Here is a 23,294-nt window from a genome sequence, read left to right as displayed (position 1 = left end):
CTTCTCCTCTCTGATCAGCTTCTTTCCTCCTGAAGGGCCAATACAGCTGTAAACACTTCCTGAGCGAGCACAAGGTAAAGGAGAGGACTTGAACACAACAATTTGGCTGGAGACTACCTAAAAAGCAATGCAGCTGGAAAGGGAAAGCAAAGTTAAAGGGCAACAGAAACTCTGCCCTTTGTACTGGGTGGACTTCAGAGGTTGCGGGTGAGCCCAGGAGGTTTAAGTGAAAATTAATTGTTTCAGGGACTGAGCTGATGCCAACAAAGACACAAACTTCAACTATTACAAGTTGTCCCGATGACTCATACCTGAGAGGTGACTGTTACCTAGGCATTCATGATTTGAGTTAGTTACTCATGACGTGGGTTGGAGGCCCCCGGTCAGGGACAGGGCACAGCTGTAGTAAGAGCCTGAAGCGTGAAATTGCATGTTTGACTGATACCTGAGTGCACTCAGCTCAGATAGGACAGGGAAAACAGCATGCCTCTTTGACTCAGTCTACATCTCTTTTAGCTCTGGTACCCCAGGTCAAACCTTAGGTGCTGCACCTGGCAGGGAATGTCCATCTGGAGCCATTTCCCAGTGATGGAAGCCAGAAACCCAGGCATCTGGGGTGTCTTATGATTCTCTGATTCCCTGCAAGGTTGCCCAGAAAGGTGTTGCTGTACTCCCGAGACTGCTTAGAAGAGCTGAAGATCTCCTGGGACAAGCCAAGCCTGCCTGGCAGGGAGATTGTCTCCAGTGAGAAAATTAGAGAAAGTAAAATGTTAATTATGAGACAACATCAGTGTTTCTCCTTGGGACAGTGAATGAGGTTGCCCCTCCCAGTACAAACAAAATAACTCCTTTCAGTTAGTATGCAAATGCAGTGTTACTTGGGCTCCTTAAGAGAGCTAGTTTCAACCAACTTTGTCACAACTCAAACCAAACCAAGAAGAATATGTGGGAACTCAAAAGCCGCCTCATCTATGTGGTTTTTATTGCTCCCTGTTGCAACATTCCTGAAGAGGGTAGGGAGGTGTAAGTGACTGTTGTTGGAGACAGGGTGCTGGGGCAGGCAGACCTTTCATCTTTTCCCTTTGCCATTTTTAAGCTTCTAAGGAAATGGGCATCCTACCACAAAAGAAACAGAAGTACTGACATTTGTCGGGTCTCTGCCTCTGTCCAGGTCATAGTTTCCTGGGGAGGAATTCAGTTCCAGTTCAGTGATCTCCAGAGCTTGACCGAGTTATATACACATATGCTCTTCAAAGATATCTGTGTGGGTTTGAAGCTATGACACAGGGCCTGCAGGAGACCTCATCCCTTTTGGAGTGGCAGCTAAAGCCAGGCAGGACTCCCCACGGCATCTCAAATGGCTCCAGACCCTTACACTTCAGCACTGAATTGAGCCCACAGTCAGCACAGTCAATGAAGCAATTATTTTATACTTTGCAGATGGACTCAGGGAAAGTTCATGCTGTTGCTTGCCAGTCTGAGCAGAGTGATGAGCTCTCAAGCTTCCCTCAGATGTTATTTACCCTCTTGCACTACACTTATCTTGTGAGCTACAGGGCTGAGATATGACCAGCTTCTGCACCTGTCCCCTGTGCTGGGTCTTCCAACACTCTCATGCACTTGTCCCTCCACCTTCTAGTCCCTGGAGGCAGCACAGAGGTCTCAAGTCTTTCACCTTTCATGTCTGGAGGCTGAAGACACCATCATCTTTGTCTCATGCCCAGAGGGACAAACATCATCCCAGTATCAGGAACATTTATCACTGTGGTGTGTTTTTCAAGCTCAGCTGTTCGTTTGGGTAGGCACCTGGCTGGGCTCCAGCGCCTGATGTCTGCTCAGCGCTTGGAGCATCTGGACTGGGAGGCAGCAAACATGGTGAGAAGTTTGGCAACACATCACTTTGTGTTCCTGTTGCTCAGAGATAGAGGAGACCATGTTACCTTGCATTTCCACCAGGGATGGAGGGATGAATTTAAGGAGTTAGTGGTGTTCCGGGCACTGAGAAGTGAGTAAATACTGAATGGCCCAAAGCAGAAGAAGGAAAATCCTGTCCACATACAGCTACTCTACACGCAGTACTTTTCCTGGAGCAAAAGTGTTTTAGGATGACAAGACACAACCAGTCCCCCAGCTATCTCTCTACCCCACCCCATTCTTGCACATTACAGCCGCACTACATGCAATGAGGGTCACAGGACTCAGAAACACATTTTCCCTGCTGGAGGTGATTAGGTGGGAGTACACTGGCAGTTCTTGTGTCTCAAGACTTATACTTGGGTCTTGTGCCTTAACGTTGGAATTGCAATTTTTCAGCTGCCACCAGAGTAACACAAGGGGGCCACCAAGTCACCCCACAATACACAAGTAACTGCTTGTGGGCACCCACAGCACTGACTGCTGGGCAAGCAGAGGGGCAGGTAAGGTGTCCTTATCTGTCCTGGAGGCAGGAGGAAGGCCCCACCTTAGACTCAAGGCAAGAACTCTCCTCCTCTACCCTTAGGTCAAGATGGTTAACTGCATTCAAAAGGAGCCTGTTCCCTCGTGTGCCACCAGCTACGAAGTCTGGTGTCACTTAGCCATGCAAGTCCTGTGAGCGATACAACCTCGGCTGGACTCATGGAGTTAGATGCAGATGAGCTGTGTCTCAGTGCTTTAATTCAAAGATTTTATGCAAAAAAAAGGCAAAGTAAGCCAAAGACACTTTCATGTGAGACAATCAAAGTGCCAGGGAGCGAGGGACATTTTATAGGTTTCCCAGATCACAAGGAGTATGTTTCAGCCGGTTACAGGCCAGGAGCAGAGATTAATAGAGAGGAAGCTGATACTCTGGGGAGGCAGAGGGTAGTAGAAGATGGGGTAGGTGGAAACTGTGCAAATTCCCTGCAAGGAGCTAAGGCAAGTTGTGATCCTGCAACCAATAAAACTCCCATCTCAGGCAGCACATTTCTTGTTACACTTTCACAGGTGTACTCCAGTTGGCAATCTTTAGCCTGAGAGATTTTTCTCCTTGTTGTCCTCCTCCATTTATTAATTTCTGTTTCATTCACCTCCTTTGTCAGATTCTTAGCCCCAGCTGGACAGGTTCTGCTGGGGAAATGATTTGCTAACAGCCATTTGTCCTCAGATCAGCTGACAGCTAGACATCAAAAAACAGCCAACTCAGATTTAAATAAAAATTGTTTTCTGGAGCAATTCAATGTGAAGGCTGCAAGACTTTTTTTATGTCCTCTGCCGTCCTTATCATCTCTCTGGGCAAAAGGGAGATGCAGTGCAGCTGGTGGGGCAACAGCTCAACCAGTTGGTCCCCCAACAGGCTCTCAGGGAAGATTTTCTTTCAACTATAAATGCCACTCAGCCTGTAAAAGAGTAGATAACAGAGTAGAACTTGTTGTTATACAGGATGAAGTCTCCATTGCCCTTTTCTGACACCCTCCTAGGGTGTTTAGCTGTGTCGCAGCTTGACAAGGGATTGGGTCCCCAGGGCAAGCATGGAGGAGAGCACTGGTAGGGCAGAGAGAAGGCTGGCCCCTCTCACCAAAAGGAGCAATTCAGGCAGTAGACCCCTATGAAGTAGTAATGCTTATTGCCACAGGATGTCCCCAAGGCAAAAAGTATGAATAGATCAAAAAAAGACCTCAGGGCAAATGTATTCAAGGATGGTTACTAATCTCCACATCTTTGATTCGACCTCCAGCTAAGAAAAGCCCTGTCATGTGGAACCAGACATGGAGAAAGTACAACAAAAGGAGAGATCACACCACACTTGTCCTATCTCCTTGGCTTTTCCAGCACAGCACTGGGACCTGGGAGCAGTGGTCCACTGTGACTGCAGCAGGCTGCAGGAACGGAGGGTGATATTTTATGTCCTGGCTGCATCCTCCAAACCCACAGTCAGTGACGGGGAGGTCAGCAAGCTGGAGCTGCAGCCAACAAGCACAAGGCAGCTCAGGCCCCAGGGGAAAAAGCTGAGCTCGCAGCAGCTGAAGGGTAGCCACCTCCTCCCACATAGGAATGGGGATGAGGGGCAGGCTGGTCTCCAAGACAGGATCCCCTGCAAGAGGAACTGTTTTAAGATAACACCTGAAATTCCTGGTGTGACCAATGTGTGATGGGGGGATTAGAGGAAATCCCACAACAGTTTAGACTCCCACATCACTTGCACCCAGGTTTACCAAGATACTTTGTGTGAATACCAGATACCACTCAGTGGGATTTGCAAGCACATCTAAAGGGATAAGACCACATTCCCATGGGCTCCACAGATACAGAAACCTGTCTGACATTTTCCACTTACTTCCCGCAGGTATTGCTGACGTACCACTGGGTAACTTTCCTGGTAAGGGAAAGGATCAAAAATTGGCTCTGTCTTCCCATTCATGTTAGTGTAACCTTTTAGTAAGTATGTTGTTTATATTGGACTTCATAACCTGCACAATTCCTTGTCGTAAAGTTTCTCATGTGTCTTCAATGCTGGCTCTGTGCAGCTGGTTTTACTTCCAAAATACCAGACACCTCTGCATACCTACCATTTGTAAAAAAGAACACACAAACAACAACAAAAAAACACCAACAAACACTAAACCCAAGGGATACAGGTACAGTAGGGCTGCCTGAAACTATGGTAAATATGGGATCAAGGGTTTCATTCAGTGGTGCAGCAGCTGTTGGCTTGGATGTGTGTTGGTAGCGTATCTGCACAGACCTACCCAAATGTGAATGCAGACTTCGAGCCATTCATACAATCTGTGCTGTTTATCTTGCAGGGGAAGGGCTTTGATTCTAGCAGAGACATGCTGCTTTCAGCAAACAAGACAATTTGATGTTCAGGTGAGTTTATGGAGATAGGATGCTGATTTTTTAATTTTTTTAGAAATTTTAGGAATAAGAGATCCAAACCAACCTTTTAGCCCTAAGCTTTTTACAGAGTATAACAAGGAAAATCCAAATTTCATTCTTTCTTCAGACTGCTGTTAGAGAGTTGGGGGAAAACCTTCCACTGGTGGTCACCCCAGTTTTGCAAATAAAAGAATATATTGAAATCTTTCTTGAATAATGTTTGAATCTACCTCTGCACTCTAATTTGATAATGATAAATACAAGCCACACTAAAACTTTGCTGGCAAAATATTTCAGCTGCTTTGTGAATAAAAATGTTGCCCCTTAAAATGATGGAGTCTTTCTCTCTGTGGCTTTTACATCTTTACTGTATTGAACTCTCCTTTTCCAGTGTGGTCTTTTTGTTATTATCATATGGCTAGATATGACAATATTTTCAATCTGATAAGCTCATTTGGCTGTATAATCATTCCGCAGCCCCCTGGAGTGAGATGGTTGTGCTCACTTCTCCAGCCAAATTAATCTTCTGCAGCAGTGACAAAACACATGACTACAGCTGGATTGCAGAGACATTTGCCTGTTGTTCCTCACATACACACTCGGCATCAGGGAAACCTCACGAGGGCCATTGCTTCTGAACTGGAGCTTAAATGGAGAAGACTGAAGAGGAACTTCCCGCTCAACAAGTAGCTTCTGGTGCCAGGAAGGATTTTTATTATTCATTACAGAGTAAATAATAAATGAAGTGGCTTAATAAGACACATGTGTCCAAGGCTCCTACCAGGCTACAGAGGCTCCTAAAGCATTGAATGCCCACAGACTTGGGGCCCCTGGGCACACCAGGACTGTGGGCATGCTGGAATTGGATGGTGAGCTAGGACTTCTTTCTGCCTTGAGATACAGGATGAGAACAAAATCTTTGGCTGCACAGGAGAGCTAGGAGTACAAGCACAACCTGAACATGCAGAACTGCCAAGGACTTAAGAGGAGGCAGCAAGGAATACAACAGCTTTCATGGCCCAGTTCTTGCCAGTGTTGTTCCTCAACAGAGCCCATCCCGCACCTTCTTTCCATGAAGGCAGGCAAACCTGTCCCTCCCATCTTCTTTGGCTGGTCGTGGGATAGAGCCCTTGCAATAGCTTCAGCGTTTCTCTCACATAATGGCCCTGGTCCCATCCCCTTCCCCCAGACAGCTGCCATGTGGCTCTTTTTGATGGAAGGGGTGTCATGAACCAACATGAAGAGGATAGGGAGAAAGGAAGAGAGTAAGCAGCTCATATGTCAGTGCTGATCTCCTTTGGGCACATGTGCTAACCTGTTCTGGTGCAGCCCCAGCAGACCTGACTGGAGGTGTGGTCAGCCAAGTGCCAACCAGCTCCTGCATGACCAGCACCCACTGCTGTCAGATGGAGAGCTGAAACTCACTTTGGGATAGAAGATCTGCACAAAGGGAGTCTGTAATATTCTCCCATCTGGACCAATGCCCGGTAGCATCAACCCTTTGATAATGCCATCTTGCTCTCACAAGGTGAAACATAGCAGGGTTTGGAAGAGATTAGCGCTGCTGCTGCCACTTCATGGGTGGACAAAGCAAACAGACCTGGGAAGATCCTCCTGAGGCATGCATCTCAAGGCAGTGGGAGAGCGGGTAACCAAAAGTAGGTTTGCCTGGCACACAGCTCATGTGCCACTGCATTACAGCACCTGCAGCAAAGAGCTTAGACCAGCTGAGAACCAAGAGGAACTGAATACTTGGCTGCTCTCAGCCTGCTTTATAAATTTCATGTTTTAAAGTCAGAAGAGACAATTCCTGTTAATGTGACCTTCTGCAATATAAAGGTCTGGGAATTTCCTCCAGCTGGACTTGCTCTTAAGAGCATGGTTTCTGGTTTAACTGGAAGACCTTTTCGCAAGACAATCAGTCTTAATTTGAAAACCTCACACAATAGAGAATCCACAACATCTTTTAACGTTTTGTTCCAGCAATAAATTGCTCTCCCTGTCAAGGATGAATAGCTTAAATTGTAGATTTATTTCTTCCTACAAAGTAAGTGTATTTCAATAGCTTGACAGCTGGTGTTCATCTGACCTAAAACCCGGATGACTATATTTGGCCAGATGAGTCTTACCTCTGCGGTGACTCCAACAGCAAGGCATTAACTACAAGATGATACATTGCCTTTGAAATTTAGGCATAGAGACAAAAAAGAGAAAAAATATTTTAGTTTGCATGGCCCTGCCAAGTGAATAAAGCCCAGAAGCTCTCTCAAGGCAGCTGAAATGAAAACAAACAGAACCACAGCTTGCAGCTATTCAAGGTTGCCTGCTGCCACGGAAAATGCCATCTGCAGTTAACTCCATCTTTCCCTCCCCTCAGTTTAATAACACTGCTAGAGTTCTTGAAATCTGGCATATCAAACTGTCCTGTGCACCAACTGCCCTTCTTCTATGGTCAGCCAAGAGCTGCCCTAACCATTTCTCATATGGGCCAGACCCTTCTGGAAGGTGAGGATAACTTCTCCATAGCTCCCCATCTGCTGACAGCAGGCTGAGCCTGCCCGTTTCCACATGGTAAGGCCTCTCCACTCAGCAGTGCTTGGTGCTTCTCCAACAGATCCCAGAAAAGCCAAAGCTTTACATAGTGGAGATATGGTTAAGACAAAAAATTTAACCCAAAACTGGTATGGTATTTTGTTGCAGTTTTAATAAAGATAATAACATACACCACTGAGGCACAAGTAAGGCAAGGGCATAGAAAAAGGCAATTACTACATGCCAAGTGGGAACAGGAGGAATGTGGTAGGATAATGTATCCCAAAAAATGCAAAAAAAACCCCAACAACAGAAAAAAAAACCTAAAACACAAACTCTACATCTTGAATCAAAAGTCATAAGGTCTGTAGTAAGAATTTAATGCATTGATGAAGTCAGTTGATGATGCAATGCAGTAGAAGAGTGGACAACATACTAACAGTCCTGAAGGGAAATGGGAATTGACCCCTGCAGCTATGTTAATTGATCACAGTAATATACTAGACTTCTGCACAGATTTTGAAGGATAAACTTTTTCAGGATAGAAATAAAATAAAGCAGCACGCTGACTGCAGATAGGATGTACCAAACAAACTCGGCGACTTTCTTGCCAAAAGCCATTTGATTTCTAGTTGGTGAATTGCAGGAAACCACATTCATCCAGACTTCACTGAATTGTTCAGTTTGGCACCATATGGGAAGTTAGGAGTTATTTTAAGGCAGTATAATTAATACAGGAAAAATACAGCAGTACACAAATCAGCCAAAGAGCAACAATAATTGTATTTACAGAGGAGACAGGCTGGAAGGAAGCTGTTTGTGTAATTCTGTGAGCACCAGATTCAAGTCTGTAATACTTCTCCTTGCATGGCATAGCTAATCAAAAAAAAGTGACAACTGTAATTTGCTAGGTGATGCTGGGCACCTGATACACTGAAAGTAGAGTAGGATTTCATGCTCAGAAGAACTATGTTAAATGAAAGAATACTAAGATAATTAAAAGATAGAAAGCATGAGAGACAAACACCGACCCCTTGGTTCTTTTGCCTTAAGAATAAGACACCTGAGAGCAGGACACCCCCACCCAAGCCCGCACCTTGGCCTTTGTACTGAGTATGGGTACCCCATCTCCCTGCACCTGCCTCGAAAGCCCAGCCCAGAAGGGAAAGGAAAAAACACAAACGGAGCATGTAGGTGTAATGCCTGAAGGGGTTAATTCCCTTTTGCTCCTACAGGCTGAAGAGGAAAAGAACTTGAGGAAGCTATTGCTATAGAAGACTTCCTTTCCATGGCAAAGTTTACTGGCAGCTGCTTGAAGATACAACCAAGACTACATGTTACAGTGTGGGTATTGAAGTTTTATTTTTTAAAAAGAATACATCATTTTAGTACTGGAAATGTGTACAAAGTTACATATTTGAAGGAATTGAGACATTAAAGAAACAGGCTTTGCATGGGACTTACAAATTCTTTCACAACCAATACTGCTTGTTTCAAATACTCTGTAATAATATGGCACTGGGAAAGCCAGACATGCCCTGAGATGCCAGCACTGCTAGTACAGGAGGTGCCCGACCTCAGTCCCTCAGCTGTGAGTACCATGGATACCCCAGTAATTCTGCAGGGTAGAAAAGGAGATGCTCCAACAACAATGCCATAAATTAAGGCCACCCCAGGAAAATTCAACAGTATCTCAAAGCTGTCAGAGAATAGGCAGTTCCCATACATCTTTAAATTAACACATCCCAACCCTGGTATTTAGTAACAGCTTTAAGGAGTATATTTATATATAAATCTACCTTTTTTAAAAAAGCACTATTGTGAAATTTACATGAACACACACAACTTTAGCAACACCATGTTTCCAGTGGAACTTGCCTATTAGCTGCTCACTGTTTATATATAAAGCTGATTAATTAGAAAGGCTGCTACAGGGAGCCAAGCTTTCTTTCTAGGTTAGCCCCTGGCTAGAACAAGGATTTCCTATGTGTTATCTTCTAGGAGTTGACAATATTAAATTTGTGATTAGAACACCAGGGTGCAGTGCTTTGTAAACACTTCGTCTTAGCGCATCCTCACTCTGATGTTATTGATCAGCTGATTGATATGATGTTCTAGGAATTCATGGGAGATACAAGAAGCTTGGCCAATAAAAATCCTTTAGAGAAGTTTATTCCTTGTGCTACATTAATAACTTGAGAGCAACATCAAGCATGAATTTGATCTACAGTAGAATCACAGGCAATTTTTTTCCACTACATAGGAATTTCCATTCCATGCTAGCAAAACAATGTAAGTTTTGCATGATCCCCACTTTATAATGTAAGTTTTGCATGATCCCCACTATACCGTGTAAGTTTTGCATGATCCCCACTATACAATGCTAAGTTTTGAATGATCCCCACTTTAAAGATGGGGACATAGGTCTGGAGGGAAGCAGTTTGCCAAACTCACAGGCAAGGTCAGCAACACAGCCCAAAATCTCTCCTGATTCCTCACCCGGCCCATGTTGGAGGTTTTGGACAGCAATGCCCATGTCTCTCCTGATTCCTACGGTCCTCAGCCCCCTTCTACTAGGGAAAGATTACTTGATACTGCATTTGGGGAAAGGCTCACAGGAAAATGCCTAAAGCAAATGCATCAGGGATATACACAACAACAAAAAAACAAAAAAAAAAAAGAAAAAAGAAAAAAAAGAGGTCTACAATATCTCAAGACAGGAAGAAAACTCTTCCTGTTGTTCTTGAAGCTTTTTAACTCCTCCTTCCTCTTTGCCAACTGCAGTCCTGAGTAGTTAATGTCTGCCAGATCTTGGTGGCAGCTTCCTCAGGCCCTTTCCTTGTGCTTCACATTAGACAGCTTGACTGTTTCATGCTCAGAGGCAGGTGGAGAAGGCTCATCGTGACATCCAATCATCAGCTGATAGACTATCACTCCCGCAATGGCCCCAAGGAAAGGAGCAACCACTGGAACCCACCACCAGTGATTACCGGTCCTGGATAACAAAAAGAAAGTGCACAAGGTAAGAACTGCAGCCTAAGCATTAGGATATTTGTGTTGGATCTGGAACAATGCAAGACTGGGTCATCTCCAAACATCACCAGTGACTTGCAAAAAGACTACAGTATCTACATGTCCACAGCAATTTCCAAGGCAGATATTGCCCACCTACTCCAAGTTCAGGTGACAAGCAATTCAGAACAGCTACTTTCAGGACTTCCAAGACTGTCTCTCCGCCTAGGAAGGAGAGAAGCTGTTGCAGTGCGTGAACTGTGCGCCTTTGCTTCCCTCCCACTGCTTGCAGGAAAGCAGCCCTTGACAACATATAGCTTGTATTGCTCATGGCTCTCTTAATTGTATCCAGCCACAACAAAATTGAGTATAACAAACCCATTCCAGTTTCTACCACCAAAGAAATGATAGGCTCATGTTCAAGGTGCACCTGCACTTCTCCTGGATGCTCCTACATTTCCTCCTTGATAACGAAGTTAGATTGTTTGCTCTCACTGCTGGAAGCTGCCCAGCTTCTACAGTTTCTTAAGAAGTCAGAGCAGAGCAACAGTGTCTTTTAAAAAGACCTCCACCACCAACATTTACACAACCCAAAGATATTTCATGGGTGCTAAGACTCTTTGTAACACCAGAGATATTAAGAGTCCCAATAGGTGGGTTTTTTCTCTTGATGCACAAGGTTTTCATTGGCAAGCACTTACGAGAACACATCAGAGCCCCAGCCAGCGATGGCTGTGAAGAGACGAGGTCCAAAGTCCCTGGCAGGGTTGACAGCATAGCCTGAGTTGAAGCCCATGGAGGTTCCAATAACAAGGACAACGAAGCCAACTGTGAAAGCTTCCAGCCCCGTGGGGACAGGGTTGTTGTAGGGATCGACAATAGCCAAGACACAAACAATCAGGGAGGCGGTGCCAATGAACTGGGGAGGGAGGGAGAAGAAAAAGAAGAATTTAATCCAGATTAATCTTTTAACCAAAGTATGTAACTCCTCTGAAGTCCCATGCATTTAGGACTTAAAGCAGCTCTTCCAGTTTAGAGAATAGGTGATCCCATGGCATCATCAGACCACAGTAGACTGAGCACTCACAGTAGTGGGAGAGCAGAATATGTTTTTCCTGGCAGACCACAGGCTTGATCAATCCCACACATTTTTCCCTATCCACAGAAGAGCTTTGAATAACTGTTTGAGCCACCAGAAAAGCTGAAGACATCTTCCTGAACCTGCTTCCAACCTGCCACAGCTGGGTGGCCACTGTGCCTTTGATGGTAACTTTAAGGAGACTGTCACCTCCACCAGCAAACACCACCCCACTTCCAGTTGACCCCTGGGCTATGCAACAGCCACAGTAGTACAGTGGGAGTGAGGAAGACCCATCCCACCTCCTGCTATAGCTCTTCAGGGGCTGAAAACAAGTGGTGTCCTTTTCACTGGTGTCCTGGCCAGTGTTGTACCACTGGTTAAACCCCTTAACATGAGCCTTCTTGCTGTAAGGGTCCTTTCTGGCTCTGCTCTTCCTATGGGCTAGTGAGATACCTGCGTCAGCTCTAAAAACTTTTCTGGATATCTTCTCTTTAAATTGCAATTCGTTCTCTAACTAAACAAGAGGCCCCAAGCCACCCCAAAAGATTCCTCTTCAAATGCATCTTTATCCTACCAGCACCCTCTTACCTGGTCAAAGAATCCATTCACAATGTTCAGATGCTGAGAGGGGTAGGTGGCAAAGATACCAGCAGTGCCATTCTGTCCCGTTACATGGAGCTGGTTACCAGCAAAAGCCCAGATGGCATCTAGACGTGGGTGGTGAGGGAAGAAAAAAGCAAGATAGAGATGTCAGTCATTTTCCAACACGCATGAGAGAGAGGACCTTGCTCGGAAAATAACTAAAATGTAGGCATCAGAGAGCCATGAATATTGAGATAGAATTTCCTGAGCACCCCATTGCTATGTGTTGCAAAACCATTTGCTGTAGAACAAACACTCATTTGCAAAACTTAGGGTGTGATACACCACAGTGTTTTACCAGTCAGGGTCAGATGCAGATGGCCTTAGTCCTTGTTGCTATATATTTCTTGTTTGCCAGACACCAGAAAAGAGTTAGAGCCTAAAAGTAAACACTAAGGTGACTCCAAATCTCTCATAAAGGTACTCAAATGCCTCTAAATCAAAAGGTCATCCATGGTGAAGTCTTTGGGATTTTTAAACCAAGAAGGATAAAATGGCTCTGGAACAGTGCACAAATATAAAATCTCCATCACTAGCAGTGTTTCACTGGCTTTTCTGGAAGGTCTGTTTTAGTCCAGACAGTAGATACAAGAGGGGCCGTCCAATGATCACTACTCAAAGACAAAAAGATGCACACTGACACCGCTGGTTGACCTTCAGATTGATTGCAGGATATTTAAGCTGATCATCATAAGAACAGGAAAGCCCACCCAGAAACACAGTAAGGAAGTTTCTTGGATCTCTGCTCTGCAAGAAAATGCTTCTCTCCGATCTGCACACCAGCCTCCTTACAGCGAGTCACACAAGGTTTCTGCACACAAACACACAGGGTTTCTGCACTTACCGTAGTACAACCCAAAGACTATGCCAGCTCCGAGGAAAGCCCCCAGGGTTTGTGCTAGGGCATAAACTGGTAGCTTGATCCAGGGCTCCCGGGCCAAGAAGCACATGGCAAAAGTGACAGCTGGGTTCAGATGTCCACCTGCAGAGAGGGTGGTGGTTAGCATACTTCTACAGGCAGAATTTGGGTCCCAGAGAGGTTTCCATACCATTGCCACATAGGAAAAGTGCAGCCACCTAGGCCTACACAACACCCACAAATGAAATCCAGCCCACACAGAGCCACAACGTACCTGATACCTGTCCTGAGATCAAAATGCCAAGAGTTACAGCAAAGCCAAAGGCCAGGTTGACAGTCAGGAAACTTCCATGACTCCCTTTGCTGAGCACAATCTGTGCAACGGAGCCACAGCCGAACAGCTAGGAGGAGAAGAAGAAGGGATTTAATGCCTGAATGCCTGGAACTGCTCCACTTACACCTGCATGTACCCATGACTTAAAGCCTTCAAAGCTTCAGCCTTTGGTCAAAGTATCTAGGTGTTATCTCTAGGGACAACAGGGGAGGAGAAAGGACACAGGACAAGCCTGTGTCTCCTGGCAGGGGCAAACAAAAACAGGGCCAAAATCAAAAGCAACACTGCACCACAGGAGGCCGGAGATCTTTGTCCAACCATCTAATTTCAAGGTGGTAGGTGAGAAGAATCAGCCAGATGGCATCCTGGACAGAGGTATTCACAGTGCAATGATTCAGATGAGGGACCTGAGTACCTTGTTAAAAAAGGCTAATAATTGTTTGACACAGCAGCACATAGATTGGCAGGGGAAATTTTACTAATGCCTGGAAAAACAGACATGACTAAAGAAGCCCCTATTCAGCCTGACATTCATGGAGTCACCTTTAAGGTGGCAGTGGCTGACAGTGAGGGATTGGGGCTGCCTCCTTGAGCTGAGGTACCTGAAGGTGTCCTATCTGCAAGGTATACTCTCTGCTGTGGGCACTCTGAGCACAACCCACACTATCCCAAACAACCCATATCCTTCCTATGGCAAAACCATGTAAGAAAAGATCAGGGAAACACAGATTTGCAGCTCTGCAGCACCAACTTGACACAGACACCATCAAGAACAGTTTGTATACCAAAAAGCCTGCCACCAGCACGGCCAGGGGCTTGGCCTTCTGTCCAAGATCAGGGGTGTGCCAAGCACTCTGGGGGACAACAGATGTTTCTGTTGGGTGATAAAGGGTGTTTCCTGGTAGCTAAGGGAGGCATGTGCTTTTTGCTCAAAGACATTTTTTTGCAAACGGATGATCCTTCTCTTCCCAACCACATCCAAAAACCTTCCTAAGCTCACTTTTAACAACCCAGACCAGTTTCCCCTGGCAGTTCAGTTCATTAGTCATCCAACTGGAGACTTTCTGCCTTTCCAAGTCTTTCCACTACCCACCATGTAATTTAAGGAGTCCTAATCTTGATCATCTGTATGCTTGTATCTTCCACTGACTACACCTGAGGAGATTCTTGGTGTATACCAGGGATTATCACATCAGCAGGTACCGAGAGCGTCCTTAAACTAGGACAAGCATCATGACTTGTTCCTGTGATCCTCAAATCTAGGAAGCAAGGCTTGCCTTATTTCTTCTGACCACATTGCCATATCCACATACCCACCAAGATTTTTTGCTTCCATGAATTCCATCATCCCATAATTACTCAATTGCCACAGAGGCAGTATCTGTTCCTAGGGTATAAGCCACCAAATAGGCATTAAGACAGCAGGGGTAGCTGTGTCCAGCTCTCCTGCCAATACTGGACATGACATTGAGCAACACACAATCTGGATCGGGGCAAAGCCAAAACACACCTAACTCACCCCCTCCCATCCCCTTGGCAGCTTGAATTACTTAAGAAAGCAAACACCACACTCAGCCTGCTGGGATATGAGCAGCCAGGTAGGCTGCAGGCTGACTCACAAGGTGGACAGACTGTACGCAGGTGCCCCTTGACAAGAAGCCAGGTCCCCAACACAGGGCCTTGTGCAGAAAGAACAAAGGAACCTGTAGAGCTCGTTAGTTAACGAGGGGGACAGTCAGCACCGCTCTCTGCTGGGTGCAGTCAGAACAGTCCCTTCAAAGCCCTAACCCTGAGCTGCCCAGCTGGGAAACCATGGCAAAGACACCCAGGCAGAGGCAGAAAAGATGAGTCTTGTTTTTTGTGCAGCGAACAGAACCATTATTCCCATCTCTGCCTAAACCACTGAGGGAAGCATAGCTCCAACCGAGCAAATAAATACTGGCTAACAACCAGGGTGACACCAGTTCCTTCCCTTACCCCAGAAGGGCCCCAGCACATTTTAGACAGAGGTTTGGAGAGAGTACTTGGCCATGGTGTTTGCTTCTATAAGCCACGCAGCACATCAGGCTGACCAGGGAGGGGATGAGCCCACAAAAAGCTGCAAAGGGCATCTGAATTTGGCAGGGTTGATCCCAGGTTCCTCCCGGCGATGAAGGTATTTGTGTTGTTCACTCTGAAAGAACTGGCAGTTCTGCAAGTGGATGGTGGTTAGCTTGTTAGCCACATACCTCTGGAAACCACAGAGTAGTTTTCCCCCCTCCACCTCCCTGTTCACCCACAAGGGTCTTCACTTAGCCTGAAGGCATGCCAGGTCGGGCACTTCTCAAGAGGTTATCCCCCATCCTCCTCTCCCCTGTCCTACACCTGGCAATAGCTTTCCAGCTTTTCCTCAGGAGTCTATGGGCCGTGCAAAAACACCCTGGAGCCACTCCACAGGAGCGTTACAATTATTTATCAGATGAGCTCTGAGCACTATTTGGCTTAATTCAGCGTAACAGTAGAAAATTTGACCCTCAGCAGGTAAAAAGAGTAAGGTGACATTTAGGGACAGGTTTGAACTTTGATATGCATGTGCACAATTCCACCCTGCATCAGTGGGGCCCACCAAGCATGAACATACATTCTCATGCATGACATTCATCCATGGTATTTGACTTTAAGGAACCAGTTCAAAACATACTGAGCCATGTTTTAATGGCAACTATTCTGATATTACACAGTTTTGTAGTGGTAGTGTATGTTACAATTTTCAATCACGCCATTTCCACTTCTGCTATTTGCTATTTTCCCAGGCTGTATGAGACAGGAGATCCTCAGCATCTTTTTTTTAAGTCTTCCTTTTCCTTGCAATGTTCACAGAGAAGTGTTCAGGTGCAGATAGCTTGAGTTGAAAGGCAAAGAAGGTCAAATAAAAGCAATTCAGCATTTATCTCAGTGTTTAAGTCCATACAATGGATGTAAAAAGTCCTTAGGAAATATTATGCCACTATGGTCAGCAGCAGTGGTACACACTCAAGGGGGAGACGACCCCTCTTTCTCTGGATTTTAATAACCTGCCTCTAACATCCTTTTTTCTCTGCTTTGTTCATTTTTTTTAAAAAAGCACTACTTGAAGAACATCCAAGCCAACAGAAACCCAGGTTAGCACCTCACATGGCAGTGGATGCAAAAACTGTTGTACTCCCATGACCCACTAGCCAACTTCAAAAGCAGTTTCAAAGTGCTAATAAAATGATTGCAAGAAAGCGTTATGCGATGTTTTAAAGCTACTTTCCTAGGAATTCAGGTCAATGCACCCATTAACCATGTTAATGGAAGCCTGCTCCTTAGTTTCATTTTATTGGCTCTAGCACAACTAATGGCTTTCCCTGCCAAGAGGGAGGCTTCTCACTCCTCATAAGTGGATCCAACTCCTTCCACTGCAAAAAAAAAAAAAAGCAAACTCCATGTTCTGCAGGATCTGTGAGCTGAACTGATTTAGGGATGGAGGGGCTGACAGACTCCAGCAGGGAGGAGTACCACCCTGTACAAGGGAGCAGACAGCCAAACACAGCAACAGCAAAACAAGGAAAAGGTAGCAGGTCACTGGGCGAAACATCATACTCGAAAAGCTTAAAATCCCTGTGTCCAGGGCATGTTTGGAGAATGGCCCTTTGGCTTTGTCACCCAAGGTATAAACACCCTGTCTCACGGGCTGGACACAAGAAAGCCACAGAGCCAGTCAAGGCTTGTAGGAATGGATCCTGGAGGACAAAAATAAGTTCAGAAAGCTGAAGGAGAAGCAAGGCCATCTGAGTTTATAGGCAGACCTTGTGAAAAGCAGCTCTGTACAGGAGCTCAGGGGGAAGGTAGTGCTCAGCACTCCCCTGCACCACAGCCAGGTTTCTTTCCTTTCTAGTCTCCTGTTCTTTGCTGATGCCTTTTCACGCCTTCAGGTGCAACACAAAAGTCCTGGATGCATTTTTTTTCCTCTTGGACTTCAACAGACTGATCTCTAAATCAAGACGGAAAAGTTTTGCTGGCATAGCCTAGAAGGAGTGTTATTACCTGAATTACAACTTCCATCTTCAGCCAGCAAACAAACCAGTGGTTAGGGAAGGAGCCTGCTGTAAGTCTACTGTAATCACCTCTGTGGATGGGAAGGGCTGTTCAGCTCTTGCTGGCCTCTGGTTAGTGGGGAAGGTGCCAGAAAGGCAGTCAAACCATAGAGAGATACTGACAGAAGATTTTATGCATTAGGCTCACAAAATAACACTTCTCTTCATATCGGAGTTAACTTAGAACTGTCCTACAGTCCCTTCAAGGGGGGAGAGAGGGTGGGAGAGGATGGAGGACTATCACTTTACAGCCAGTTCAAAACAGCCTCCCAACAGCTTCTCTGCAGCTCAAAGCAAGAAGGGGATAAAGGCACTAAGTCTCCCCCGTGGCCTCCTGCTGCCTTCCCCAAGGAACAGGAGGAAGCTGGGTAGATCTCAAGACAGATCCATCCACATTGCTGTTTCTGCTCAAGCAGCACGCAAATATCTTCCACAATTCCATGGCCTGTACAGCCAGAACAACCTTCACCAGCCACAAAGACAATGCTGGGAGCACTGTCGTTTTTACCTTTCCTCAAAGCATCTCTTGAGCAGCCAGACTGGTCATCATTTATAATTTACAAAGCAAGGAGAAACATTAGACCCCACACTCTGGCTTTTTGTCCAGCATGGTTGGAGCCAGCCTGGACAGAAGCAGTCTGACAGGGAAGGGCAGCAGCAGATGGTCTGTCATGTTACGGCTTTTTCTGTGCACTGCACGCTATCCCAGAGCCAGGCAGAGCTGCAGGACTAGAGAGATAAGAAAGTCTAAGGAAAGTTGTGCCACAACATGCATCACATGCTACAACAATGCTGCACCGAGCTGGAGACATGAGCAGTGCTCAGCATGAGAAACTTGAGCAACGATCAGCAGAGTTGGGCATTTAAAGGTAAATTCACTATTTTAGCTTGTTCTCCTCCACACACACACACAAGCAAAAACACTTATTCTGATATTGCTGGTATCCCTCAGATCAGGACGCTTTAACTCTTGGAAAGATCCGTACTTCTGATGGAGTTTTGGTCACAGGGCTGGGCACTGCTGGGGAAAAGCCGCCTTCCCACCGAGGGCAAGTCTTAGTGCCTGAACTGCCCTGTCTGTAGGAAGGAGAAACCTCCTTGCTCCTGCACAGTGACAGCAAGGAGGGACAGTTTTGAGCAGTTAATGAAGAGCTTCAACCTCTCCTGGTAGAAGGGGTGAGGGGGAGCAGCAGCACTACCATTTCCCAAGCCTTCACACCCAGCAACACAGACCCTTTGCAGGGAAGGATCAGCATCATTCCACATGCTTACAGCCCCTTCTAAAGCCTAGCAAAGCATTAACAAAGAAAAGAAATTTTAAAAATTAAAAAAAAAAAGCATAAAACCACATTCTCCAAATGTGACAAGCTGGGTTCAAGAAAAACAGCACAAATCAAACTGTGGGACCTGCCATGCCACCCTGGACGGCTGCAGGATGAGCGGAGACATTAAGCTCTGTGCTGCCAGCAGTTAAATGAGGCTCCCTTTGCCTTGATCATCCTAACCACTTTGTTATTTTGGTTTCTGTGGTCTGTAACATACTCACACACCGAAAAGCTCCCACCTGGCCACAAAGTCAAGGCAGCCCTGGCTGAAAAGCAATTAGAGATAGTTTTGTTCTTTCTTTGTGCACCAACAGCAGTGAATCACAGTTTGTCCAACTTGGAAATCAATTATAAACAGCAAGTTACTTCTGCAAATGTAAAACCAAACAGAGCCACCTCTGATATTTACAGCCAGTAGAGCAAGGCAAACAGATCAAGCCTTTAAGGGAGGCACGGAGGCCTGCCACTGGAAATCTGGCTTTAGTGAGTTGCTACAGTAATAATATAAACAGCAAGTGACTTGGAAAATGCCTTCAGCATTTGCATTGCTTAACTATTGCCAGCAAGTGGTGCTTCTGACATAGGTATAAAGTTCAAACCTAAAGTGCCGCTTGGAAAGTGCATTTTGTAGGGGGGAAAAAGTCATCTTAATTATCAAAGAAAAGGTAGAATCAACATTACTATCTTTGTAACAGTAAAAACACTACCCACAAACTAAAACCACTTTATGCAAGGTGCTGTACACAGCAAAAGCTGCTTGCAAGTAGAGAGCACCTCACCTTTGTGCTATCTGGGGCTTGGCTCCTTAGTTAGATTATTTTTCTTACCTTATCTTAAAAAAAAAAAAAAGCACTATTTTGTTTTAACATTTATTGCCTTTACAACCTCCTTAAAAAAATAAGAAAAATAAAATCAAGCACTAATTCTTGAAGACAAAGAGACTTTGCAGGGGTCCGAAATAGCTTTGCTCTAGAAGACTTTGAGAGAGTTGCAGTCGTTATGCAAGTGAAACCAAGGAGGGGAGAAACTGATGTTGTGCCAATATCTATGGTAGGCCAAATTATACATTACGCATTGAAATTTAAAGTAAGCTGCAGACTTTAAACAATCTCCCTCCCTTGGGGCTCAGGAAGTTGATTTCAGTGTGACAACAGCAAACATTAAAGCCATCCTTAATGCTGTTCTGTTCAGTCAACTCAGCCTCCCATGAACACAATTTCATGGATCCCAGGTCTTTCCTCAGGTATTTTATTGTCTGAGGCCCATAACAGATATTTACTGGGCTTAAACACAGCTAAAGGCATGCACACCCAGCTCAGCATGCTGGCAGAGTGGACAGCCAGCATTTTTGCAAGGTACAGAATAACAGTCTCTCTCCTGGGACCATCCAATTCAAACTACTACCCAGGCTATCTGAAAGGGGAAGAAAGTCATCTTCAAGACCCTACCTGTTTCAAGCAGGTGATATAATAAAAAGATGCAAAGGAATCTGGGTGGTACGGAGAAACAAAATAATTGTTTTAAATAAAAATAAATAAAAACTTTGAGTGTCATTTCACTAAGAATAGACTGGGACAGTTCCAAGATGGAAAGGGATTGACTCCTAGCAGACCAATATTGCAAGTTTGGTGCTCTGGAACCCGTTTCCCTCTCTGTGCACCCTGTTTTTGCTTGCTGAAACTCCTGGACTATTCATCATGTTTGGGACTTTCCTGTTTCTCCAATCAGCCCACCCCATCTTCCCCCACATGGACACAGCACACCCGCAGCCCTCCCTCCACTGCAGAGTTGCTGCAGGAGATCCTAGGTGACCTTTACAAAACCTACAAGATGGGGTTGAGTGTGTCACAAAAACCAGCATATTCTTTGCCCCCAGATAGAAGCTCAGGAATTCCCGAATAAGGCGAGGGTTCTGCTTGCAGACTTACACACACTTTAAAACACAGCAGGTGTGGTGCTTCCAAGGACAAGGCATGTATTGTCCACTTTTGCCAACGCAGCATCCAGCCTGGATGATGAGTGACCATTACCAGCCTCATTTTGGAGGCTGCTTATGATTTTGGACCAAGCCCTTCCTCAGGGGCTGAGCACATCCCAACTCCGCTCTGTCCCAGACTGGCAAGACTGTAGGGAAAAGCAGTTTCTATTGTGCCAACTAATACAGTCAGAAGAAAAAAAAAAATCACATTTTTGGATCATGAGCCCTTCTGAAAGCTCAGATCCACATGGCTAAAGGCTTGCCTTGTTTCTCAGCAATATCAGCTTGGCTAGCAGGAGACATTATTCTACCTTGCAAGTCTTACCTTGCTTCAGTCCTGAAACTAGCTGCAGCAATATCAGTGATTCACAGACAGCATCTTTCTACCTGTTAATCAATTTCTATCAGCTTCTACCCACCTTAATTCCAAATAACCCTTCCCTGAAGAATCAGCATGACTTGACAAATCACCAAAGCTGGGTCTCTCTGATAATAAACCCATTGCACTGTGTGAATCTGCTTTCTTTTAAGAGTAGTAGCATTCTACAGCATCTTAGCAGAGACCCCTATCCTCCCATATAAGACCCAGTAGCCCTTTCTTCCTCATAAAAAAAAAAAAGGCTTATTTATGAACGCATAAAATTTTGTGTCAGTCCTTTTGTGTTGTTCTCCAGGGGCACATGCAACTTCATTAAGTCTTCCTCCACTTTCAGCTCCTCCTAGCATTAGATTTCTCCCCAGACAGTTACAAAGAGGTGTAAACCCACAGTCACTCCACTGAAACCTATATGACTGCTCTGGATTTACACAGCTTCAGAGGAACTTCCACCTGCAGATATTCACTAAGAAAACACCAACTCATTTCTGCTGCTGTATCAACACACCAAACCTGAGGCGCATTGGGCATTCCCACATTTTCAGATGCAGATGCCAAAAGCCAAGTGCCCCTGTCCCAGTTTTGCTACAGTGGTATTTGTTCTCCACTCCTCACAAACTCTCCATCTGTTCACATCTGCCTTCGACTTCAAAGCAAGCTGGGGCTGTTCAAAATACCCGTGAACTAAGTTACTTATACGCATATCTACCCTGCTTTATCCCTTATATCCCATCCCTTTGGGCACTAAAACAGGAAGAAGAGTTTTGTTGCCATTCACCACTTAAAAACACATCAACTGGCAGCTCGGTGCTGCCAGATGCATGGCAAGTGCAAGCGCCCAGTCAGCTGCTGGCATGGACTGCTGCGCTGTCGTGCAGCCCCACTGATAAGACCCTGGGGAACCTGCAGACAACAGCAAAAAAACACTGCAACACTTTAAATTCTGGCAACTTCTTCTCCATAGGATGCACAAGGAAAACAAAGAGAGTAAGGACAAGGCTTTCACTTCCCAGGGTGATAATACTTCAAGTATTTCAGTGCCAAGAAAATATTCCAGGGCAGAGAGAAAAGGAAGTTTTGCATAATCTCTAGCAAAACACTTGCTGCTTACACAGAGACATTTTACTCCCCACGCTTCAAAGATACACAAAAGCCCCCAAACACCCAACAAGCTCTGCAGAGCCCACCCTTTGCCAGCAACCCCAAAGCTCACCCTAAAGCAACTTGCATTATTTTTTTTCTTGTGGGTAGGGACTTCTTCTCTAGTCCCGTTGCAGCAGATTGCACCAGAGCTGGGCTCATACCCATGCTGCAAACTCTGGCAGCAGCACAACCCTTCCTCAGGACAATCTCCCCCCACACCCAGGGGTCAGAGAGCATCCCTGCACCACAGCACAGACTCACCACCAGGATCAGTGTCCCCAGGCACTCAGCCAGTGCTTGCCGCACTAATTTGTTTCTGATCCTCAGGTGTTCCTCAATAGTAGCAAGAACGTCCTTTTGCCTCCCCATCACAGCAGAAGTGCCTTTCGAGTGGTGTCAGAGAGAAAGCAGCAGCTGACAAAGCCTCAGCAACGTTTCTTCCCCAGTACGGCTGCCTTTGCTTATAAATAAGTTTGGCGATGCCTGACACACCTCCTGGGTAACCACACCCCTTCCACCCTCTCTTCAAACCCAACTTTTTTTTTTTCCCTCCCTTTCAGCATGAGGCAGAGAGGGTGATTTTCTTCCTTTTCTTTATTGCTCTCATAGGTGAGCAAAAGATTCAGGAGTTTCAGAATGAGAATTAAATGTGGCAAAGATGTCCTGCTCAAACCCTTGCTGTTTTCATCACTTACCACCTAAAACATGGGACCATATCTATCCCTCTCCAGCTTCATCTGGAGATCTAGAAGCCAAATGCATAGACTGAGCAGTCACTTAACCCATTTGTGTGATCATGGTAGCCTGCTTTCAGCTTTCTTTCATTCCCAGGGTCCTGCAGGATGGGAAAATGATGAGTGCTCCCTGCTGATTGAGAGCCGGCAAGTGTTTTTGTAGCAAAATCATGGGGCAGGAGGGTTTGATCCCCCACATCTGCACTGCAGGATGAGGACAAGGCGCCTCCTGACTCCAGCAATTGTCCAACTGAACTGGTATCACGAAGCAAGACCCAACCTCTCACCATGAAAATCTGCATCTGGGTGCAAACTCTTGTGTTGTCGTTACCATCTGTCTCCCCC

General features: G+C 45.6%; 1 protein-coding gene and 1 long non-coding RNA gene across 2 annotated transcripts; both read right to left on the bottom strand.

Moving 5' to 3' along the window:
- Positions 1 to 8,705: 8,705 nt before the first annotated feature.
- AQP3 (aquaporin 3 (Gill blood group)) lies at positions 8,706 to 22,697 on the bottom strand. The gene is made up of 6 exons (XM_005236163.4): positions 22,477 to 22,697; positions 13,237 to 13,363; positions 12,948 to 13,085; positions 12,050 to 12,168; positions 11,082 to 11,299; positions 8,706 to 10,363 (listed from the first exon to the last, which is right to left on the bottom strand). Exons 1-6 carry the CDS (start codon positions 22,582 to 22,584, stop codon positions 10,195 to 10,197), a joined length of 879 nt encoding a protein of 292 aa, XP_005236220.1. The 5' UTR covers positions 22,585 to 22,697; the 3' UTR covers positions 8,706 to 10,194.
- On the bottom strand, positions 15,986 to 22,465 carry LOC114011792 (uncharacterized). The gene is made up of 2 exons (XR_003553882.2): positions 21,022 to 22,465; positions 15,986 to 20,842 (listed from the first exon to the last, which is right to left on the bottom strand). It is a non-coding gene; the product is annotated as an uncharacterized LOC114011792 (long non-coding RNA).
- Positions 22,698 to 23,294: the final 597 nt, after the last annotated feature.

Source organism: Falco peregrinus, chromosome Z, assembly GCF_023634155.1.
Source record: "Falco peregrinus isolate bFalPer1 chromosome Z, bFalPer1.pri, whole genome shotgun sequence".
Classification (NCBI taxonomy): Eukaryota; Metazoa; Chordata; class Aves; order Falconiformes; family Falconidae; genus Falco; species Falco peregrinus.
Note: the sequence above shows the minus strand (reverse complement) of the source record. Positions and strands in the feature narration are given on the sequence as shown.

Excerpts from the sequence above, each read along its gene's own strand:
- AQP3 (XM_005236163.4), bottom strand. The coding sequence starts at position 22,584 with ATGGGGAGGCAAAAGGACGTTCTTGCTACTATTGAGGAACACCTGAGG. Across the intron at positions 13,086-13,236 it reads GATCTCAGGACAGGTATCAG|GTGGACATCTGAACCCAGCT; the intron begins GTACGTTGTGGC and ends CCCTCTCTGCAG. Across the intron at positions 11,300-12,049 it reads TGAATGGATTCTTTGACCAG|TTCATTGGCACCGCCTCCCT; the intron begins GTAAGAGGGTGC and ends CTCCCTCCCCAG.